At 42.3% G+C, this 21,368-nt stretch overlaps 1 protein-coding gene across 2 annotated transcripts in view; it reads right to left on the bottom strand.

The window, feature by feature from the left end:
- Positions 1-21,368, bottom strand: part of FMN1 (formin 1) — a 443,955-nt gene that overhangs the window by 325,527 nt on the left and 97,060 nt on the right. The window contains exon 1 of one of the 2 annotated variants that reach the window (XM_056133807.1): positions 99-1,454. The exons of the other annotated variant lie outside the window; for it this stretch is intronic. Within the exon in view, the coding sequence (XP_055989782.1) occupies positions 99-1,454 (1,356 nt within the window). Of the gene's footprint in view, positions 1-98; positions 1,455-21,368 lie in introns of those variants that run through there. 2 annotated transcript variants of the gene reach the window in all.

Genomic DNA, 21,368 nt, shown 5'->3' with positions numbered 1-21,368 from the left:
AACTACCAACAGGTAGCCCGCATTCGTTTTGACAGGACACCTAAAAGAAATTACAGATTGGCATTCTATGTCAAAGCACAAAAGCCAATGCTACATACACTTCTGGGATCACTGGGGCCGTCCGTGGGCCTTGCCTTGGACCGCTCAAACACGGCTCGCAGGGACTCCTTCTCGTATTTCATCTTGCGCTTGAGGGCTTCCAGCTCAGAGGCGTCGGCAGTCGTCCCCTTTTTGGGGGGACGGATGAACAAGGCTTTAAAGGCCTCCAGGGCAGACTCCGGGGGCTTTGGCTTGACCTCTTCATCCAGGGCCTGGGCTTCTGCCGGGCCACCATGGCTCCCCTTGGCCACCCCGCAGCCCATCTCCTCTCCCGGGTCCGGCTCAGGGTCCTCTGCCTTGAGTTGGGCTTTGGGCATGTCCAGGTTGAGCAGCTGCGAGATCTGCTCCAGGAGAGTGGGAGGGGCCTTCGGATCAGCTGCTCTCTGCTCCCCGGGCTTCACGCTCTGCGGCCCAGCCTGCCCCAAGGACTTCTGCACCGGCTGGGTCAACCTGAGCAAAGCCAGGTCTCCATCCTTGGGTTTGATTTCAGTGATGGACTCTCCTTCCTCCGCTGGCACCCCCTTCTTCAGCACTCGCAGCCCACTAAAGAAGGCCGGAAGCTGGAATGACTTCTCTCCAGGGCCCTCTTTGGGAGAAGACACGTTCTCTTTGGCACTGACAATCAGGGTCGAGTCTGTTCCCACTGTGACCACTGGCGAAGCTTCCCCAACAGGATCCTGGCCAGGGTCCCGCTCGGTAGGCCCCTGCTCAGTCCTGCCCTCAGGTGGAATCCTCGTAGGTCCTTCTGATGAGAGCTGAGCATTGTCCCTGTCCCCAAGGGCATCCTGGCCCAGACAGTGTTCTGGCTCCTCTGAGGACCCCTGAGAGGGCTCACATGCAGCAGCACTCGGGGGCTCTTCAGGTTCCCCGTCACCATCCTCAGAGTCTGAGTCCTGGGTGATGTTCACCAGGGTCCCCTGAACCAAAATGACATCCTCTCTGCTGGCGCTCGGAATGGGGAGTGGAAGTGATTCTGGGCCCGGGAGGGAAGCCCCCAGCTCCTCGGTGCCTTCACTTCCCTCCATCTCCATCCCAGGCTCAGCCTGGGCATCCGAGCTCGCGGTCAGCACATCAATCCCCGGCTCAGGAGGCCTGGGGGTCTCCAGCTCCAGCTCCCGGGGGCCCAGGCCTGGCTCCTCCCGTCGGGGCGAGGGATCCCCAACGCCTAAACTGCGGAACGCCTTCAGCACCGCATCTTCCTCCTCCGGCTTCCCGGAGTCCAGTTTACTCGTGAAGCTAAAGAAGGTTTTCATTGAGAACTTGCTCAGGATGGACTGGGCCATTTCGAGTCCGGTGTCGGTTTTCTCGGGCTCCGACGCATCCCGGCCATCCGGGGTGTCCCCGCCGTCCTCCATGTCCCGCCGGCGGCGGCGCCCTGGTGCAAGTTCAGCCTCGGCGTTACCTGGCGCGGCTCGCTCAGCGTATCCACTCCATGCGCTCGGAAACTCACTTTTCCAGGGCACAGAACTGAGGGACACGGGGGCCGGCCGCCACGGCGGGCGCTCTGGGGCTCTGTCGGGTGACACGTTCGCCCCGCCCGCCCTCGGGTTCGCCCCAAAAACCGGGTAAAGTCCTGGCGCTCTCTGCCCGGCGGCAGGCGAGGCAGCGCACCTTACTACACAGGGACGCACCGGGCTGGCTGCTCCTCTGGGACTTCCGTATTTAGTCCGAGGGACACAAAAGGCTTTTTGTCGTTGAGAAAAGTCAGCTTGCCCCGGGCCATCCCAGCCAGGACTGCACGGCCGCGAGCTCCGCCCCAGTGCCCGCTGCGCTCCTGGCCGTTTGCAACTTCCTCATTGGCGAGTAAGTTGAGGCTTCGGGAACTGCTGAGCTGACAAGCTGATCCTCCCAACCCTCCAACTACCGCCTGGGAGCAGCCCAGGAAATGCAAAGAATGAATCAGCAGAAAATGACTGAACTTCTTACTACCCAGCCCTTCCTTGGACATCTAAATTAGGATCAGAAGCCTGTGCCTTCCAGGCCAAAAACAAGAGCCTTAAAATCCCCAGGAGGAAAGACTGATCTTCAGCCACGTAGCCCACAGCAAAGAAATGAATTGGTTCAAAGGGGCCTCAGCTCCACAAGAAATCATTCACTGCCCTTGAAGTTTGGTTGTGCTTTGTTGTGTTGTGTTTTGCTTTCTTTTAAGTGCTTTCTTCCCCTCCCTGCAGTTTTATCTGGAATGCAGATTTCAGCTGCTGGGGCCCCCAGAGGAAAACCGACAAACTGGTTTCGTATTACTGCTGTTTTAGCTCTGCCATGGAGTCTCCGTGCTCTGCAAACAGGTGCTTAAGGCAAGTACGTCCACCACACCCAGTGTCCACCAGTCTTTGGGTGGCAGTGTAAACAGCCCCAGCCTGGCAGGAATGATTGCCCTCCACTCCTTCTGCCAACCAGGTTTCTGCTCAGCAGCTTGATTTCCCCGCGTTCCCCGGGATCCTAGCGACCCAGGGAGAGCCAGCCCCTCTGGGCACCGTGATCCAACCAACCAAAGAAAATCTGCCTTGATAGACAGAGCGATTCATCCCGGATCCCTCAGCAGCCACTTGAATAAGATGCTGGGAACCTGGCCACGGAGGATATGGAAAAATTGCAGCTGTTTCCTAGCTGCATGTCTTGGGACAGCTGCTTGAAGATCTCAGCACTCTTCAAATCCAGGTGAGCAAGATGCTCTGCTGGATCAGAAGAGTGAAACTGACCTAACAATTATCACCAGGTCTCTTGGTGCAAAGCTGCAAGAAGAACTGGCCAAGTGTTGAACACAAACAGCAATTTATAAAATCAGCATTGTACCCACAGGCAAAACTTGCTTTAAGTACTCTAGGGCTGTGGGTCACCTGAGCCCTGTTTCCCAGTGAGTGGAGAAATTCAGACTGTGATCACAGATTTCCATCAATGTGCTGAAAAACACAAACGAAAAGCATATATATACCTACATACTAATTCATGTTATTAACATACTTTCATCAGCCCTTTTAGAAAGTTCAGAAAAATACTAATCTCTTATTTGAACTTTTGTCTAAGTGGATAAATGGATTATCTAACTGAAGTTCCTAATCCTGGTTTATTGGAGATGGAAGGCGGGTGGAAATTAACTATTCAGAGTATTTGTTTGTGGACCACGCCCAGAGGTGCTCAGGGCTCTTGGGTGCAGGGGGCCTTATACAGTGTAGGGGATCAAACAAGAGATGACCACATGCGAGGCAAGCATCTTAACCCCTGTACTATCTCTCTCAGTCCTGCATACTTACTCAAAAAAATAACCTGGACATGTAGAAAAAGTCAATGGTCCTGTTTTAAGTCTCAGAGTAGGCTTCCTGTCTAGAGGAATTCTCCACTGATAAAAACAGACTTCTGCTTCTTCATGACTCAACATAAAAGGCATCACCATAGCAGATGGTAAGATGAATCACCTATTTCTTGTTTGGGTTTTGGGTCACACCCACAATGCTCAGGGTTTACTCCTGACTCTGTGCTCAGGCATTACTCCTGATTTTGCTTGGGGGACCAAAAGGTGGTGTCTGGAATACTAACCTGGGTTAAGGAATGCAAGCCAAGCATGTTACCTGCTGTATTATCTCTCTGTCACTGAGATGAATCTTCTTAAGATTCACATAGACTATTCAATGTACGGGGAGAGAGGGCATGTACCACATGTTTGTGCCATCTCTTTTTAAGTAAAGAAGACTCCACTTTCTCAGACATGTCTAATTACCTATTTCCAGAATAAGCTTCCAAGCACCTTGAGCAGATTTGGGCTAAAGAGGATGACATTTGGGCAATGCAAGACACACAGTAGAGGAGATCATTGATCCTTTTACACGATAGCATAGAACTGAATAAAAAATTTTAGAATCTTCTCATTATTCCCAGCACCAATATAACCTTATAACGTGGAGTAGGTCTTGGATTCTGAATATGATTTAAGTTCATTGCCTCCAAAGAACTAAGTCCATTTTAAAAGTTAAGCAAATTGGGGCCAAAAAGCCAGGTCACAGGGTGGAATACATACTTTGTATACAGGAGACCTGGGTTCAACACTAGTACCATATACTCCCCTGAGAATGGCTGGGAATGACCTTTGAGCACCACTGTGACCCAAAACAAAGGTTAAGGAAACCCACAACAGAGAACATGATTGAAGTAGCACAGCTCCTAGCAGGATAATTGTAGACCTAATATTTATTAGGTGCTCACTAAGTGCCAAGCACATAGATATTCTGTGATTGATTCCCATAACTACAAGGTTGGTATCATTCCTTTTTATTTGGAAATGAGGCACAGAAAGAAATGACTTGCCTATGTCTTATTGAATTAGTGAGTGGTATTTTCTAGAAACTTGAATCTGAGCTCCAGGACCATATATTTTTTAAAAGTTTATTATTGGTGACAATACTATACTCACCAAATCTATCATCAACTCAACTCTAAACAGATCCTTCAATTCATTCCTCATATCTATCTCTTCTTTCCCGTAGTAATCATCATTATTTCCAGGAGTCTATAAGCCACATTTCATTTGCTTATTTTAGTTATATTCTACCTAAACGTTAAGCCATCTTCCACTTGCATTATTTAACCTTGCAAAAATCACCTAAATTTGAGATTCTAAAGTTTTATTCATTCTGTCCCAAAAGGTATGATTTCCTCTAACAACAGAATGATCAACTGAGTAGAATATAAACCGCAGCTTCCTTATCCGCCCAGCTACCATGGGCATTTAGTTTGATTCCATGATTTGCTATGAAGATTCATTTGAAAAGTGCACATGAGTGGTGTTAAGGGATGACAGAGCTAAATATCCAAACCACAGAGTCTACAACACTGAAATAATGAAACCAAACTTAAAAAGTGCCTATTAAGATGGCAGGCTGAGAGGCTGGTAGGTAGGAAAGGGAATACAGGAACACAGGTAAAGGAAAGTTGACATGGAAGATAGAATGTCAAAAACCCAACTATGAATAACTTTGTCACTCACGGTGCTTTAATAAAATACAATGGGGGGGGGGGTAAAAAAACAACTACAACATAAAAGGAGGTGCAAATATTTTCTCAAATTAGTGTTTTCATATTCTTTAGAAAAATTCCTGCCTAAGGTGGTATAAATGGATAATATGGTATTTTACTTTTACTTTTGGTGGAATCTCATAAATAGTACGAATCTCCTACCATTTTTCATAAAAACTGTACCCCTTCACACCCATTAACAGTTACACCAACAGCAAAGTATGCGACTTCCATCCCTTTCCTTCCCCACCAACACTTGTTTCCAGTCTCTTTAATAAAGACCATTCTCACAGGTGTAATGAAATTGCTCTTTGTAGGTTATATTTGCACTTCCCTAATGAGGGATGTTAATATATACATCTGTGGATCATTGTATATCTTCTTTTTGAAAGGCATCTATTCAGATCTTTTTTATAACTTTTTTTTATTGTTTACATTTTTGTTAAAATTGTGAAATTTCTTTATGTATTTGGATATCAATCCCTTGTTATAGAATATAAAATATCTTTTCCCAATTGCTATCTTGCTTTCTTGTTTTGTGGTGATTTCTTTTGCTATGTAGAAGCTTTGAAACAGGATAGGTGATGGATATAGTGTTAGAATTATGTTCATAAAAAAAATTATTAGCATTGTAAACCAAAACATAAAAAAATAGCAATAAATAACCTCAGTCCCGTTTATTTTTTGCTTTTGCTTCCCTTACCATGAGAAATGAGTCTCCAAATACATATCTAATGTGGAAGATCTAGAGTGTATCACTTAGGTATTTTTTTTCCTGTGTATTTTATGAAAGAAACTCATTTTAGCCATTCTTTCAAAAGCTAGAGTTCACACTCCTGCTTTGTTCTAATGGGATTCCATACCTCCTGAGACTTGAAAATCTGTAACAGTTCAGTTAGTTGATGATCTCTCCCTGGGATATATAAATCTACTCTGCCCTCTGAGGTGGACACAGAAGACTGAATTCACAAAAGCTGATAACTAAAATTGACCACTCTTTTTCTTCCTCTAAATTATGGTGAAACCTAGAGTTAAGGTACAACTCCTCCTGTTACAAAGGTGTACGCATCCAACAGCCATTGTTGCACACCAACTATGTACAACATCTGAAGATACATAAATACCTTTATGACGTGTTTAGTAGGGAATACTGGCCAAGAACTGGCCAAGACAGTGACATTTTGTTCATAGATTAACCAGATATTAACTAACCATTAGGCAGAACTTAAATAATTTTGTTTGTTTTTGTTCTTTGCTTTTTGGGTCACACACAGTGATGCACAGGGGTTACTCCTGGCTCTTCACTCAGGAATACTCCCAGCAGTGCTCAGGGAACCATCTGGGATGCTGGGAATTGAACCCGGGTCGGCTGTGTGCAAGGCAAACACTCTCCCCTCTGTGCTATCGCTCCAGCCCCATAATTTTGAATGAAAACAAATGACTATCTAAAATATGAAGATGAGGGGGAGTAGCAGGACATTCTGGTAGGCCTTTGACCATTGACTTCTTGAGGCCACCAGCTCTCCAGACCATGAGGTATAATACTGCTTGTCATTTAGGAGAATTAAAAATGTTTCAGGTTTTAATCCTTAAGCAATTTGCAATTTGATCTTGGTTGTTCCTGAAAAAGAAATCATTCAATGCTTTTTATCGCTTCAAGAGAAAAATAATTACATCTCTTGATTATTATAAACCATGGTATCAGATTTTAGGATGAATGTTTATTTAAGCAGCTATTGCATAAAGTCAACAACAACCAATACTTTCTCCTTTACAACTTCCCCTGAATCTCTTTCGTTCTAACCTCAAGACACCTACGCTCTCTAATAGCTACATCTGTACAGAAGGCCAGATAAAAGTAATCTACCTAAGACAATTAGGTTAAAACCCGCACAAGTAATTAGCGAGCATTTGACTCACAGGATGTCCTTTGTAATTAATTGCTAAAAAATAATTAAATATAACTATTTATTTGTACTTGAAAACTGAAACATAATATTTACATGGGAGAAATTACTAGTAGTGAATTCTCCTTACTTCTGATATTTCACCATGGTCTCAGATAAGCCAGGCTGAAGCCAAGTGTAACTCACAGCTGTAAGAACAGCTATCCAACAAATACGTGGTGACACAAGCCTAAAATAGTGATTGCAATAAAAGTCACAGAACCTCCTTAGAGTGGTAGAAGCGAGTTCCTTCACTCTCCTGAAATTAAGTAAAAACATTAAAAACTTTTTTTTCCAGAATGGTGATTACAAGAATGGAAAGAGGATGAAACAGGTAGAAGGAACCAACTGGTTGGTGATGGATATGGGGTCATAAAAATGGTAAATAAAGGTAAGAAACTATACCTACCCACAGTGTTGTGAACTAGTTTAATTTCTGAAATACTCAAAATCGAGACGTTACTGGGCCCGCTTGAGCAAACTGATGAACAACGGGAGGACAGTGACTTAAAATTTAAAAAGTGTTTATTTAACAAGCAAACTTTGAACACTGCCTTTAGCGGAAAGCTTTCGAAGTATACTCATACACTTCTTCGCCATCCTCCTTGTCATACAAACAAGGTGGCATTTTTACCTTGGTAGGCAACTTCATTCTCATATTCTTCTTATTCAACTTACAAGTTCTTGACCTGATTTTAATTACTAACTGCTTCTAAATTCTAGTTGTTTAAGGAGGTTCATGTGATGATTGCTTGAGATAAATATAGAGTTAAAATTAGTGAAAAGTGGGACTGGAAGATAGCTCAGGGGTCAAGGATACATGCCTTATCTACATAAGATACCTCAATTAGATCTCCAACACCACCTGATACATCTCCAAATCTCCCAGGGGTGGCCTCTGCTGCTCCCCAGTACTGCTGGACCCCTGCAGCACCATATCATCAAATTCTAGCATTGAACTTTCTGCTCTATTAATTGAATATCCCTGGAAATAGCTCCCAGTCCACCCTGACTACAGTTTGGAAGGCACAAATATTTTTTCTTTTCAATTAGTGAAAATATATGGGGCTAGAGCTATAGTCCACTGGGGTGGTTGCTTGCTTTGCACGCAGTTGAACTGGATTCAATTCCCAGCATCCCAAATGATCCCCTGAGCACCACCAAGAGTAATTCCTGAGTGCAGAGCCAAGGGTAATTCCTGAGTATCAACAGGTATCGCCCAAAAACTAAAAACAAAAATGAACAAAATCAATTAGTGAAGGTATAGAAATTATTTCTGGACTAGAGTGATACTACAGTGGGTAGGGCCCTCACCTTGCACATGGTCAACCTTCAATCTTCGTACCCCATATGGTCCCCCAAGCCCACCAGAAATGATCCGTGAGCTCAGAGCCAGGAGTAAGCCCTAAACACAGTCAGGTGTGGCCCCAAAACAAAAATAATTTTAAAATACAAACTATGTGGAGAAAGAAGGTTTAAAACAGTATCTGTGGAAAAAGAGTTAATTCTAATAAAAGTATGAGTGAGGTAAGGGGTGGACTTGGGAAGTATGTTTTAGTAAATGAAGTGTGAATCAATAGGAGAAATCTGAGGAAATTATGCAATTCAAATACTCAGACAGTATCGAAGTGAAGGAGGTGCCATTTAAAAGGAGCATTAAGATTTTAAAAAGATTTGAAGTTGAATCTCATTTTTCAACTACTAACTAGGACTTCAGAAATGATCTTGCTCAACCTTCTTGTTTAAAAAAATTAAGATACATGGGATGGAACAATATCACAGCAGGTAGGGAGGGTGTTTGCCTTGCATGCGGCCCACCTGGGTTCGATCCCCAGCATTCCATACAATATCTGGAGCCTGCCAGGAGTGATTCCTGAGCCCAGGAGTAACCCTGCTCATTGCCTGTCGTGATCCCCAAACAAACAAACAACAAAATTAAGATATGTGAAGTCAAGAAAAGTTAACAGCAGTTCAAACTACCCAGGTGCAGCCACAAGACAGAACATGAGGAGTCCTTCCCTTATTCCTGCTCACCTCACAGTATAGTACCATGTTCTTACCTTTACCTTGATTTTTTTAATCAGCCATCTCCATGCTTTTATTTTCCACATATCAGAAATGGAGTTGTGAGGCAAATGAAAGACCAGGAAGGAGACAGCCTCTGGGTAACCCTCTCCCCAGCTAACTAAAGCACCTTTTATATCCTCTGGGTCAGAGGCATGGGGCAGAGGAGGAGACAGGGAAAACCAACACCTGTTTCCAGTAATTGGGTATAAAGAAAACAGGTTGTATCTGTTTATCACAAGGACAGATCTCAGGGATTAAGACCCTTTTTTCTATTGAGCAGCGGTTGTCTAAAATGTTTCTCAGGGATTAAGACCCATTTTGGATTGAGCAGCATTAGTATAAAATGTTTAAGATTGGTTTCACTGAGCAGTATCAATGCTTCAATGAAAAATGTTGAATGTGTCTGTCAACAAGTAGACTCTAAGGAAAGAGAAGAGGTTGGGACACACTTGTGAAGCTGGAAGAGAGGAGAGGGTATGTACTCTTTCAAGAAGGAAGGAAAGAAGGAAGGAAAGAAGGAAAAGAAAAAGGGAGGGAGGTAAGAATAGAAAGAGGGAGGGAGGGAGGGAGGGATTAAACTAAGGTACTTGAGTACATTGATTTAATGTACTTGAGCACACTGATGTACTAAATGTACTAATGCACTTGAGTACTTTGACTTAATGTCAAGTACATTGACTTAATGTCAATGGACTCAAGTACATTAATACATTTAGTACATTTTTCTATCCCCAAAACTTGATATACTTGGTATCGTATGCACTCAATGCATACAATATGTTTTCTCAGGCCCAAGTCATTTTCTTTTTTTTGGGGGGGGGGGGAGGTCACATCCGCCAATGCACAGGGGTTACCCTGGCTCTGCACTCAGAAATTACTTCTGGCAGTGCTTGGGGGCCATATGGAATGCTGGGAATCGAACCTGGGTCGGCCGCGTGCAAGGCAAATGCCCAACCCGCTGTGCTGTTTCTCCAGTCCCATGAGTCACTTTCTTATGACATCAACTAGTCTCTAATAGACGCATATGTGTTGGGGGGGGGGGGGTGTTTGTATGTATGTGCATACATACAGAGTGTGTGTGTGTATGTATATATGTACATACATACATACAAAGAAGCTCTCCATGGCTGGAGAGAGGTGCAGTAGTTGCCTTGTATGTAGCTGACCTTACTTACAGACCCCCAGTACCACATATGGTCCTCTGAGTACTGCCAGATGTGACCTCTGAGCACAAAACCAAGACTATACCCTGGGCACTTTGCCCAGTTTGCCCTCCCTCCAAAAAGGGAGGCAGGCGGCCACACCCAGCAGAGCTGGGCAAGGGGGCAGAAACGGCTGGGGCTTCTCCCAGCAATGTTGTGCCCAGCAGTGTGGAACAAGGTTCAAGGTATCTGCTCAGGCTCAGGGATTTAGTGCTTCTTGGGCGTAATTGTGCTTGGGGCCACCTGTGCTACCAACTGTACTGCGCAGGTGGGTCATGCCGTGACTGAGATCAAACTCACAAATGCTAGGGCATGTGTTCCACTTCAGCTATTTTCCTGCCCCTTTACAGGTCTGTCAATATGAAACACAAATTGACTAATGAACTGATAATCCCAGCAAAAAGTTGTTCTTCCTAATTCCCTCCAATTACAGCCCTAAGGCAGCGGGAGCACTCATTTGATCTAAAAAAGGGCTCTTTAATATGGAAATGCTGGCTAGATACAGTGTCTGCCTAAAGTCACATCTGGGGCCCAAAGCGAATTGAGCACAGAAAATTTTTGCACAGAATCCCTTTGCGTATTTGTTTCATAGCCAATGCTCTGGGATTATTTTTTCCATTGGTGTCACCTGAAGATAGTAATTACTTCCAAATTTTCTCAGGCAACCACTGTCAAAGATGACAAAGTTCATTTATTATTATTATTATTATTATTATTATAATTATATATTTAAAATCTCTTGTCTGGGGTGTGCAAACAGGATTTTAAAACCAACTCAATCACTTGCAAAAAAAAAAAAAACAACCTATGAGTTTGGAGTTTCTGCTCATACTTTTCCTGGGGGTTTATTGCTGCAGGCATGCTTGATGTTGAGAGTAAGGTGCCCTGCACTGTGGCTCTTTCCTCTTCCTGTAGGGAGGCAGAGTTGTCAGTCCTGTGCTGGGAAAGAGCACAGGTCTTCAATAGAGCACCCACCTTTTCCTTTCATTGCTTTTAAGGCCAACTCATTAAACTTCAAAGACACTATTTTAAATATTTTGGCTCAAACATATGAAAAAACAAGTTTGAAATAGTAATCACAGTTCAATAGGGTCTGACTCCCAAATATTTTAAGACTGATTCCACTGAGCAGCATCCAAGCCTTTGAAATGGATTCATTGTTGGGGGCTGGAGCAATAGCACAGCGGGCAGGGCATTTGCCCTGCACATGGCTGACCTGGGTTTGATTCCCAGCATCCCATATGATCCCCTGAGTACTGCCAAGGGTAATTCCTGAGTGCGGAGCCAGGAGTAACCCCTGTACATCACCAGGTACAATGACAACATAGAATAATGCAAGAGAAAAAGACAAAGAGTGTGACTTAAGCTTGTGAACCCAAAGGTGAAGGGTAGGGTCAGAGGGAGGAGTGTCCTTCCAGGTATGGAGTTTTCTAAAAGTTGTTTCTAAAGGATTTTGAACATTTTTTCCTAAATTATTAATATTAGCATCCCATAGGGATTGCCACTAAAATAAATTGTATGGAGTGTCTATGAAAAAAGTCATTCACTGGGACTAAAATGCTCTTGAACAAAAAAATTTGGATGTAGATCTGAAATTTAATAATCCATATCATCCTATTTCTGCCTATTTCTCTCTCCAAGTTGTTAGACTAATCATTACCAATGCTATAATTGACTGTTTTTATCCTTTTTCTTTTTTGTTTTTTTCCTTTTTGTTTTGGATTTTACTTTTGGGCCCATACCCAGCAATGATCAGGGGTTACTCCTGGCTCTGCACTCAGAAACCACACTGAGTGCTTGTGGGACCCTATGGGATTTTGGGAATTGAAACTGGATTGGCTGCATGTAATCTCTCTGGTCTTCTACCTTGTTTTTTCCCTAAGTTATTTGGAATATTAGTTAAAGCACCAATATCTATACATTCTCTCTCTCTCTCTCTCTCTCTATATATATATATATATAGTAAAGTAAAAGTAAAGGCCCTCCCGTTGATCATCGATTTGCTCGAGCGGCCCCAGTAACGTCTCCATTGGAGACTTTGTTGTTACTGTGTCTGGCATATCGAATACTCTCGGTAGCTTGCCGGGCTCTCGGAGAAGGGCGGAGGAATCGAACTCTGGTCGGCCATGTTGGCTGCGTGCAAGGCAGACACCCTACCCGCTGTGCTATATAGCTTTTAGGGTCACACCTGGCAATGCACAGGGGTTACTCCTGCCTCTGCACTCAGTAATTACTCCTGATGGTGCTCAGGGGACCATATGGGATTCTGGGAATCGAACCCAATTCAGCCGCGTGCAAGGCAAATGCCTATCCACTGTGCTATTGCTCCAGCCCCACATTATCTCAAAATATTTTTTTTTTGCTTTTTGGGGTCACATATGGCGATGCTCAGGGGTTACTCCTGCCTCTGCACTCAGGAATTACTCCTGGCGGTGCTCAGGGAACCATATGGGATGCTGGGAATCGAACCTGGGTCGGCCGCGTGCAAGGCAAACGCCCTACCCGCTGTGCTATTGCTCCAGCCCCTCAAAATATTTTTAAAAGTAAAGGAGAGAACAGAAAATTTAGGTGGAAGAGAAGCACATGCATATGTGGAGAGCTGGAATAGGGTTGTTTTTTATAGTGTCATTGTAGCCCAAGGAGGCACTATGCATGTTTTATATTTTTTCTTCCACCAGCAGTGCTCAGAGGCTACCCCTGCTCTGTGCTAGGGAGGAAGAGGTCAGGACGCTACAAATGGCAGTGCTTGGGGAACCTTGTGCTTCCAGGGATGGAGCTGGGCAAAGCAAGGTTCTGTATGCAAGCTTTTGTTTCCTTTAATTCTCTCCTAACTCTAAGAGAAAGGTGTCATTAACTCTGTTTTATAGATAGGTGCTGTCCCAGCACAATTCTGCAATGATGGAAAATGTCCTATATCTGTGTCATCTAATACAAAAGATACTTGCTGAGGACCTAAAATATGACTAGTGTGACAGAAGAACTACATTTTTAAAAAATTAGTCAATTGAAATAACTACATGTGGACAGTGACTGCTGTACTGGACATTGCTGTAGAGGTTATTACTAAGGTTCAAAGAAATTAGGCCAATTCTAAATTACACAATCAGGGAGTGGCATAGGAATATTTGAACTAGATCAGGGGTGGGGAAACATTTTTTCTGCCAAGGGCCATTTGGATATTTATAATGTCATTCCAGAGCCATACAACACAGACAGGTTGCAAACATCTGACTAAATGCAAATGTGTTTGTCCCCATGTACCAGAGCTAGAACATATGATTTCACAGGCCTTACATGGGGTAGATGTTTCCCATCTCTGAAATCATTAATCTGATTTATGGTGTCTATTAACTTAGTAACAATTATTTAAAAAATAAAGACATAGCCTTTTGCATCCGATCTTCCACATTAAAATTCAGAAAGGAAGACAAAAGAGATTATCCAGTTTTCAGAACCAAAGAGAAGAAATTTGCAGAGAGCAGAAATGACACTAAGACTCAGTCCTGAATTGGTTAGACATGATTCCTTGACATAAACTCTCCTGATTGTTATTTTTAAAAGGTGAATATGAAACAAATGTGAATGTATTCTATTTACAAAGGAGAAAGTAAGTGAGGCATTGTCACTGCTCTGATTCCATTCTTGTACACAGTTGGAGAGAATAGAGGAGAAGGCAAAAGCTGAATTTGAAGTGTGATACAGTATTTGGATTCTCTGTGGAGTATTATTTACTAAACACACACTAGCTATGTCACTGAAGCATGTTTCTTAATTTTTATTATCAGGGCCTACAGTTATAAAATTGGGGAAATAAAATTTAACTCATAGAAATGCCCTATGAATGAAAGGTGCTAGTATTCCTAATACAATGCTCACTTGATTCACTACAGGCAGTGATCATCCTTGTGGAGTGTGTAGAGTTCAGTAGATGTGGGAAAGGGATCCTATTTCCTTAGGTTTGAAACATCATTTAAATTTGGTATTTAAACAAATATACAGCACTATGGGGCTGGAGCGATAGCACTGTGGTAGGGCGTTTGCCTTGCCCAAGGCCGATCCAACCGACCTGGGTTCAATTCCTCCGCCCCTCTCCGAGAGCCTGGTAAGCTACCGAGAGTATCTCATCGGGCACGGCAAAGCCTGGCAAGCTACCCGTGACGTATTTGAAATGCTAAACAAAATAACAAGTCTCAAAATGGAGATATTACTGGGCCTGCTCGAGCAAATCGATGAACAACGGGACGACAGTGACAGTGACAGTGACAGTGATGGATATTCAACATATGTAAAAAAGTCACAAAATATTTTGAAGTAATCACTAACCATTCCTAGAATCAAGGTCACCAACTTTCGGTAGTTATACAGGAAAATTTATGATGCACAAACACAGGATAAATATGTCATAGCTGTAGTTTTTATAGCAATTTAGAAATAATAACAGTAATAAATCAAGATGACCCAATTAAAAGGCCATAAAAATCAAAAGGCAGGAGAAAATTAACTGGGCCAGAAAAACTGGAACCTTCTGCTAACATGGAAGCATTCTGAAACATTCTCTAGGAAAAGGCTGCTGCAATTCAAATTCCAAATGAGTCATATGGGATTGAACAAAAGTCCCATCTTTCTACTGGAAAGAGAGGAGAGAAAATGCTTTTCTGAAATACCATGGAAAGGAAATGATATATACCAAAAGAGACCAGGATTTCAAGAGACCACATGAAGTTGATATCAGTCTAAGTCTTGTTCTTGAGGGAGAGAAGGGAGTTTGTAAAAACTGAAAATAATTCAAAGAGAGCAAAGGGAAAATAACAACCATGGTTTGAGTTTTGGAGAAAGTAAATTAAATACTTCAGCGGCAAAATTCCAATTCACCCAAACAAAAATTCAAACCAATTTCTTATCATTTTTATAAAACCCAATTCTACCATGTTCTCTAAAGTTTTTAAAGCATAATGCAAAATTAAAAATTCTCAATATTCATTCAGAATTCACTCAAATGTCCACTTTTTACATTATATTTCATATGAGAAAAAAGAGGAAATAAGACAATAAGCATTTCCAAGATTAAATAGAAAAGAAATTTCACAACTACATTGTTACTGTTCTATAACTAAGTGAAAGAGTAATAAACAGAGAGCAGATAGATGTCAAGGAAAGTGTAGGAAATGACATTAAGACTGAACTAACTGAACTTTGTGACTGGCAAAGTGAGATTTATATTTAACTACAATAGTGATCTCCAGGTCAGTTTCAAAATTGGAGCTAATTGAGAGAAAACTGGTTAAGTGTCATGAGGTTTAGGAATAAAAGAAGAAAAATTTCTCAGCTGCTCTATTATGACTTAAAGTGATGAGAAATGTAGGGGGAAAGGGGGGGTTGTTTGTCCAATTTGATCATCTCTTCCATCTGTTTTCTTGATAACTTATTTTACAATCAATAGACATCTGATCACGGCCTTCCTCTTTCTCAGTCTCATTTCTTTCATGCCAAATATTCATGTATGTGTACTCATGCAAGTAAATACTCTTTTCGAAAACATACTGCTTTGATAAGTTTGAAATTTACTTCTAGTATAAAGCTTTTTTTATTTTCTTTTTGGGTCACATCTGGCGATGCACAGGGGTTACTCCTGGCTCTGCACTCAGGAATTACTCCTGGCAGTGCTCAGGGACCATGTGGGACGCTGGGAATTGAACACGGGTTGGTTGCTTGCAAGGCAAATGCCCTACTGCTGTGCTATTGCTCCAGTCCCTAGTACAAAACCTTTCTTCTTCCAGTCCCGCCCTTCCCCACTGCCCTGTTGTAGGTATGCTAATGATTTAGATAAGTCAGTCTATAGCCTTTAGTTTTAAGTGGTGGGCTCTCATGGGTTTCCATGAAAACAAAAATATAAATGTGGCCCATTTTATGTACTGCAGAGGCCCCTATCCTGATCAGTGAGCACTTATTTCATTCATTGATGTGGAATCTAACTTTAGCTGTGGGGTTTGCCATATAGGATTAAAAAAAGCTGAAGAAAAAATCTACTTGTGATCCATCAATTTCCACACTAACTTTTAAGGACTCTCAGCCTTTAAAAAGCACAGAGGCACCTAGTGCCCAATGTTAGCAACTGCAGAATTTTCACTGGATTGAGTTTTACGGAGGTTATTTTAGCTATAATTCTAACTATCTAATTCTAAATCTGGTTCTCAAATCTTCTTGCTTATGTGAGCTAACTTATATCCATTCAGTAAATTTCATTGTTTCTTAAATTAAAAAAAATTAAAAACAAACAAAACAGCACCCAAAGTAGTGCATAGGTAAAAGAGATTAATATTTAAGTACTTGGGTAGAGTCACACCTCACTTCAAATCTTTCCTTCTGATGCTTCTATACCTCTCCGAGTAATATCTGAAAGGATAGTGAAAAGCATTTAGGAAGTGATCAAGGCAAGGATGTGTTTGTCACGGGTTAGAAACATAAGGTTGGGTGTGGACTTGATAATTATATCCTTCCATTTATAAAATGCAATTACTTGGAACCTGATGTGGTGTACTTCCTAGCCAATTAAGCCAATTGAGCAAGGAGCATCAGAGAACCACAGGTGAGAAGGTGATTGAGATGACCTTTGGATATCATAATCGCTAAAAATTCAAAAACTATGCTTCAAAAATCAATATGTAAAATTCTATTTCCAGAATTTGTGCAGTGAATTCATAATTCTATGAACTGCTTATTTGTTTCCATTTTCCAAATCTTTTTGATCAATCTTAAATCATACTTCTTTTCTTTTTTTAATTTTTATTAGTGAAACACCATGAGGCATAGTTGTAGACTTATAAATTTTTGTGCTTGGGTTTCAGTTATACAATGATCGAGTATCCATCCCTCCACCAGTGCCCATTGCCCATTCTCCACCACCATGGATCCCAGTATCCCTCCCAGCCCCCCCCCGCAGCCCCCCATCCCACCCTGCCTCTGTGGCAGGGCATTCCCTTTTGTTCTCTCTCTCCTTTTGTGTGTTGTGGTTTGCAAAAGAGGCATTGAGTGGCAATCATGTTCAGTCTATAGTCTACTTTCAGCATAATTCATACTTCTTCTAACAGCTTTTCAACTCTATCCATGTCCATCATTTACAGATATTTTTATAAACTACTGTCCAGGGAGAACATTCCTCTCAAATGGAATCTTTCAAGAAACTGCACTTGTTTATGGAATTATGCCCAATTTACTCCCTTGTCTATCTGTATTTAGGTACCTCTACCCAAGTGGTTCAAAATATACTGGAAATTAAAGAGCATGGTTAGTGGGAGCCCCCAGGTTGGTGTAACATAAGAAACTGATTTTTATTTACTCATTTATTTTGGACCACATCCAGCAGTGCTCAGTTCTTAACTCCTGACTCTTCACAGATCACTCTTAGTGGACTCAGGGGACCATATGGGGTGCTGGGAATTGAGCTTAGGCTGGCTACATGCAAAGTAAGTGCCCTACATGATGTGCTATTGTTCTGACCTGCTCTTTATTTTTTTTATTTGAAGTATTATATTTTATGATAGTGTTGTCTTTATTTTATAGTTGGAGAACATTGCACCAATTCCTCCACCAGAAGAAAAATTGATCTTGAAGGCTAACTTTGCAGTATTTATGCTCTCAGCAGGCAATCCAGGGTAAGAGTTTATTAAAGATGGATATCCCAGTGCAATTTTCACATTTGGTGCACTTGAACCATTACATTTAATAAAAACTAAAGACTACCCAGTAAAACTTGAATTTCAAACAAGCAACAAATAACATTATAGTATCAGTAACCTTACAGTCTAAAAGTGGGTTCAGTCTTTCAAGAGCTTTCAAGATTCCTCAGAATTGTCCACAGTATTTGCCTGAGCAAGACTATAGGTTCATTTCTCTAACAAAGCTCTTTGTACACAGCACCCCAGCTGGAATTCAACCTGGTGGCATTAAGTGACAGCACTGGTTGTTTAAACACTGAACATCAGTAAGATGTTCAATGCTGCCCTAAGCTTCCCTAGCATCGAACTATTCCATCCAACTCCACCTCCTTCTATCATTCTCTCAAGATACTTTTAGATTTTCTCTGAATTCAGCAATTAAGAGTTGAAAAACCATCTTTGGGTATTTCAAGGGTCCACAGGAGAATCATGCATATGAAGGGCTGTAGCCCCAGACTAGGCAGTCACTTGGTAGGGTTGGCAGGGGAGGGGGGGTGTGCCCCACAAAAGGTAACCAAATCAAAAAGGGTCAGAAACAAGGTAGTGAGAATAAGGTTGAGAAACTTGAAGTAGGCTATAGCATCAAGGTTTGTGTAACACTGTGTGGTAACTGCACAATGGTGAAAGAGTCCAATGATGCTCTTCTCAGAATGAATCCCCATTTATTTGTGACTATATATAGCTCTCTGACAATCTTTCCTCTAGAGGAATAGCATCCTTAAAAGTTGGTGTACTGCAATGGAGTACTATGTAGCTATTAGAAAAGATGAAGTCATGAAATTTACATACAAGTGGTACTACATGGAAAGTATCATGCTAAGCGAAATGAGTCAGAAAGAGAGGGATAGACATAGAAAGATTGCATTCATCTGGGGAACATAAAGTAACAAAATAGGAGATTAATACCCAAGGATAGCCGAGATCAGTACCAGGAGGATTACTCCATAGCTTAGAGGCCAGCCAGCCATTCTAGGGGAAAGGGCAGCTCAGATAGAGAAGAGAGCACCAAATAAAGGATGTTTGGAGGATCCTCCCAGGAGGGCAGATGCATGTTGAAAGTAGACTATGGACTGAACATGATTGCCACTCAATGCCTCTTTTGCAGACCACAACACCCAAAAGGAGAGAGAGAACAAAAGGGAATGCCCTGCCACAGAGGCCGGGTGGGATGGGGGGGATGGGTGTGGGAGGGATAGTGGGATCCATGGTGGTGGAAAATGGGCACTGGTGGAGGGATGGGTATTTGATCATTGTATAATCGAAACCCAAGCACAAAAATTTGTAAATCTACAACTGTACCTCATGGTGTTTTACTAATAAAAAAAAAAAGTTGGTGTACTGATCATTAAGAGGAAGCAAGCTTTATATCAGTAGGCCCCTTTCAAATGAAGAGCTTACTTAAAATATCAGTATTTAGGGGGTATGGTGCCGCCAGCAGGTCAATCTGTACCTGTGAGGCAAGTGCATCAGCAGCCTCATGGCGCCTTCAGACTTCCAGATACCCCAAAATTGCTGCTGTGCCTTTGGCCAGACCCCAAAAACTTGGGGCAAAGTTTACCAAGAAAGTAAACGGCCAAAAGTTAGGTATGTGGGAAACACACCCACAAACCACCTCCGGCTCAGCTATATAATTGGAGGCAAGGCCTCTTTGGTTCCTGATTGAACTGCTTAATGGACATGATCCCAGAGACTCAGAAACGAATCTCAGAACCCAGTGGCTTTAGGTAGAAATGCATCTGATCTCTGCAGTAGGCTACTGGTGCTGGGCCAACCCAGGTGGGAATAGGTTTCATGCCTTGGCCTGTTCCCCCTGGCGGCCCAGTGGCCACTATCCATCTGAGGCCACTGGATAGTCACATTTGGGCCGAGTTCAATTCCTCCGCCCCTCTTAGGAGAACAGTGACAGTGACAGTGATGATTTGTTCCTTACTGTCTGAACCCCATCAAATATGGTGTGGTAATTATGGAAAATGAGTAGGGAGTATCTTATGATATGTCCAAGAATATGTTCACTCATATGTGAGGCTCGGCCCGAGCGTGTGGAAAGTGGCCTAAAGCGTGGTGGCAGTTGGCTAGTGGAGGTTTGGCTAGTGGAGGTTGGCTGCCAGGGCTGGGTCCTTTGGGGCGGGGAGGGCTCTCACCCGCCCCCCTCTGAGTTGCCCTGAGTGAAAACAGCCTGGAACGGAGTCTGGTGGTATGGTTATGGGGGCCTCGTTTTATGCTCCCTTCCAGGAGAAGCAGCTGTGAGTTCTGGAGGGTGGCCAATGAGGAGATTGCACTGGCAGGGGATGGCCTATGGGTGTGACCCCTGGGTCGCTGGAGACTGGGGGTAGCAGGCAGAGGATCTCTGCACTGGGATCCAGTTGAGCCCAGAGTCCAAGGTCAAAAAGTTCTGAAAACTTTGCAGAAAGTATGCAGAACTTTGCAGAACTTTGCGAAAATAAACTATATATAGAAAACATATTAAAATATATAAGAGGGGCTGGAGCAATAGCACAGCAGGTAGGGCGTGTGCCATGCCTGTGGCCGACCCAGGTTCGATTCCCAGCATCCCATATGGTCCCCTGAGCACCGCCAAGAGTAATTCCTGGGTGCATGAGCCAGAAGTAATCCCTGAGCAACACCGAATGTGACCCAAAAAGCAAAAAAAAAAAAAAAAAAAAAAAAAAAGTTGCTTATAAATAACGAAGTTTTGCAAGTTGGAAATAAAATTAAAAACAGAAAAAAATATATAAGAGTATTTCATAATTTATATAAATTATTATAAATTTTAAATAAGAGATTTTATTTTAAAATCATAAACAATCAAGGTTATGGGTTATACTTCTTCAATTCACATATTTCAAATTTCCTATGTGGTTTTTGAAATAAATTCAGGAAAATTAAGATATGTTTTAATTTACAGAGAAGGACAAATAAGTATGTACTTAAACTATTGTCCTTAGGAATCACAAACAGAATAATTTTAAAACACGAAAGAAAGAGAAAGTAAGGTGTTTTTTTTTTCAAAAATTGTTTCTGCAGTTACTCCAAGGCTGCTGTTGTAGCAACTGGCCAATAGAGGTCACTGTTTCCCCTTCTACTTTGAGTTCACACTACCTTAAAAACTTAACAAATTTCTATGCCAACACATGAAGGGTTGTAGATTTTTCATCTATCAATTTCATTTTATAACAACTGGGATGTTGATGCATTTTTAAGAAGGCAATCAGTGACTGATTCTGATTTATGTTTTTATGATTATGAAAAGTGCAATTATTCTGCTCTTGGGTGCTGGAGAAAATCGCCATACATAGGAACATTACAAACCTAACTCATGCTCATCAAACATG

The sequence above is a fragment of the Sorex fumeus genome, unplaced genomic scaffold, assembly GCF_029834395.1.
Source record: "Sorex fumeus unplaced genomic scaffold, SorFum_2.1 ptg000098l, whole genome shotgun sequence".
Taxonomy (NCBI): domain Eukaryota; kingdom Metazoa; phylum Chordata; class Mammalia; order Eulipotyphla; family Soricidae; genus Sorex; species Sorex fumeus.
This window is presented reverse-complemented; position numbering and strand designations above follow the sequence as displayed.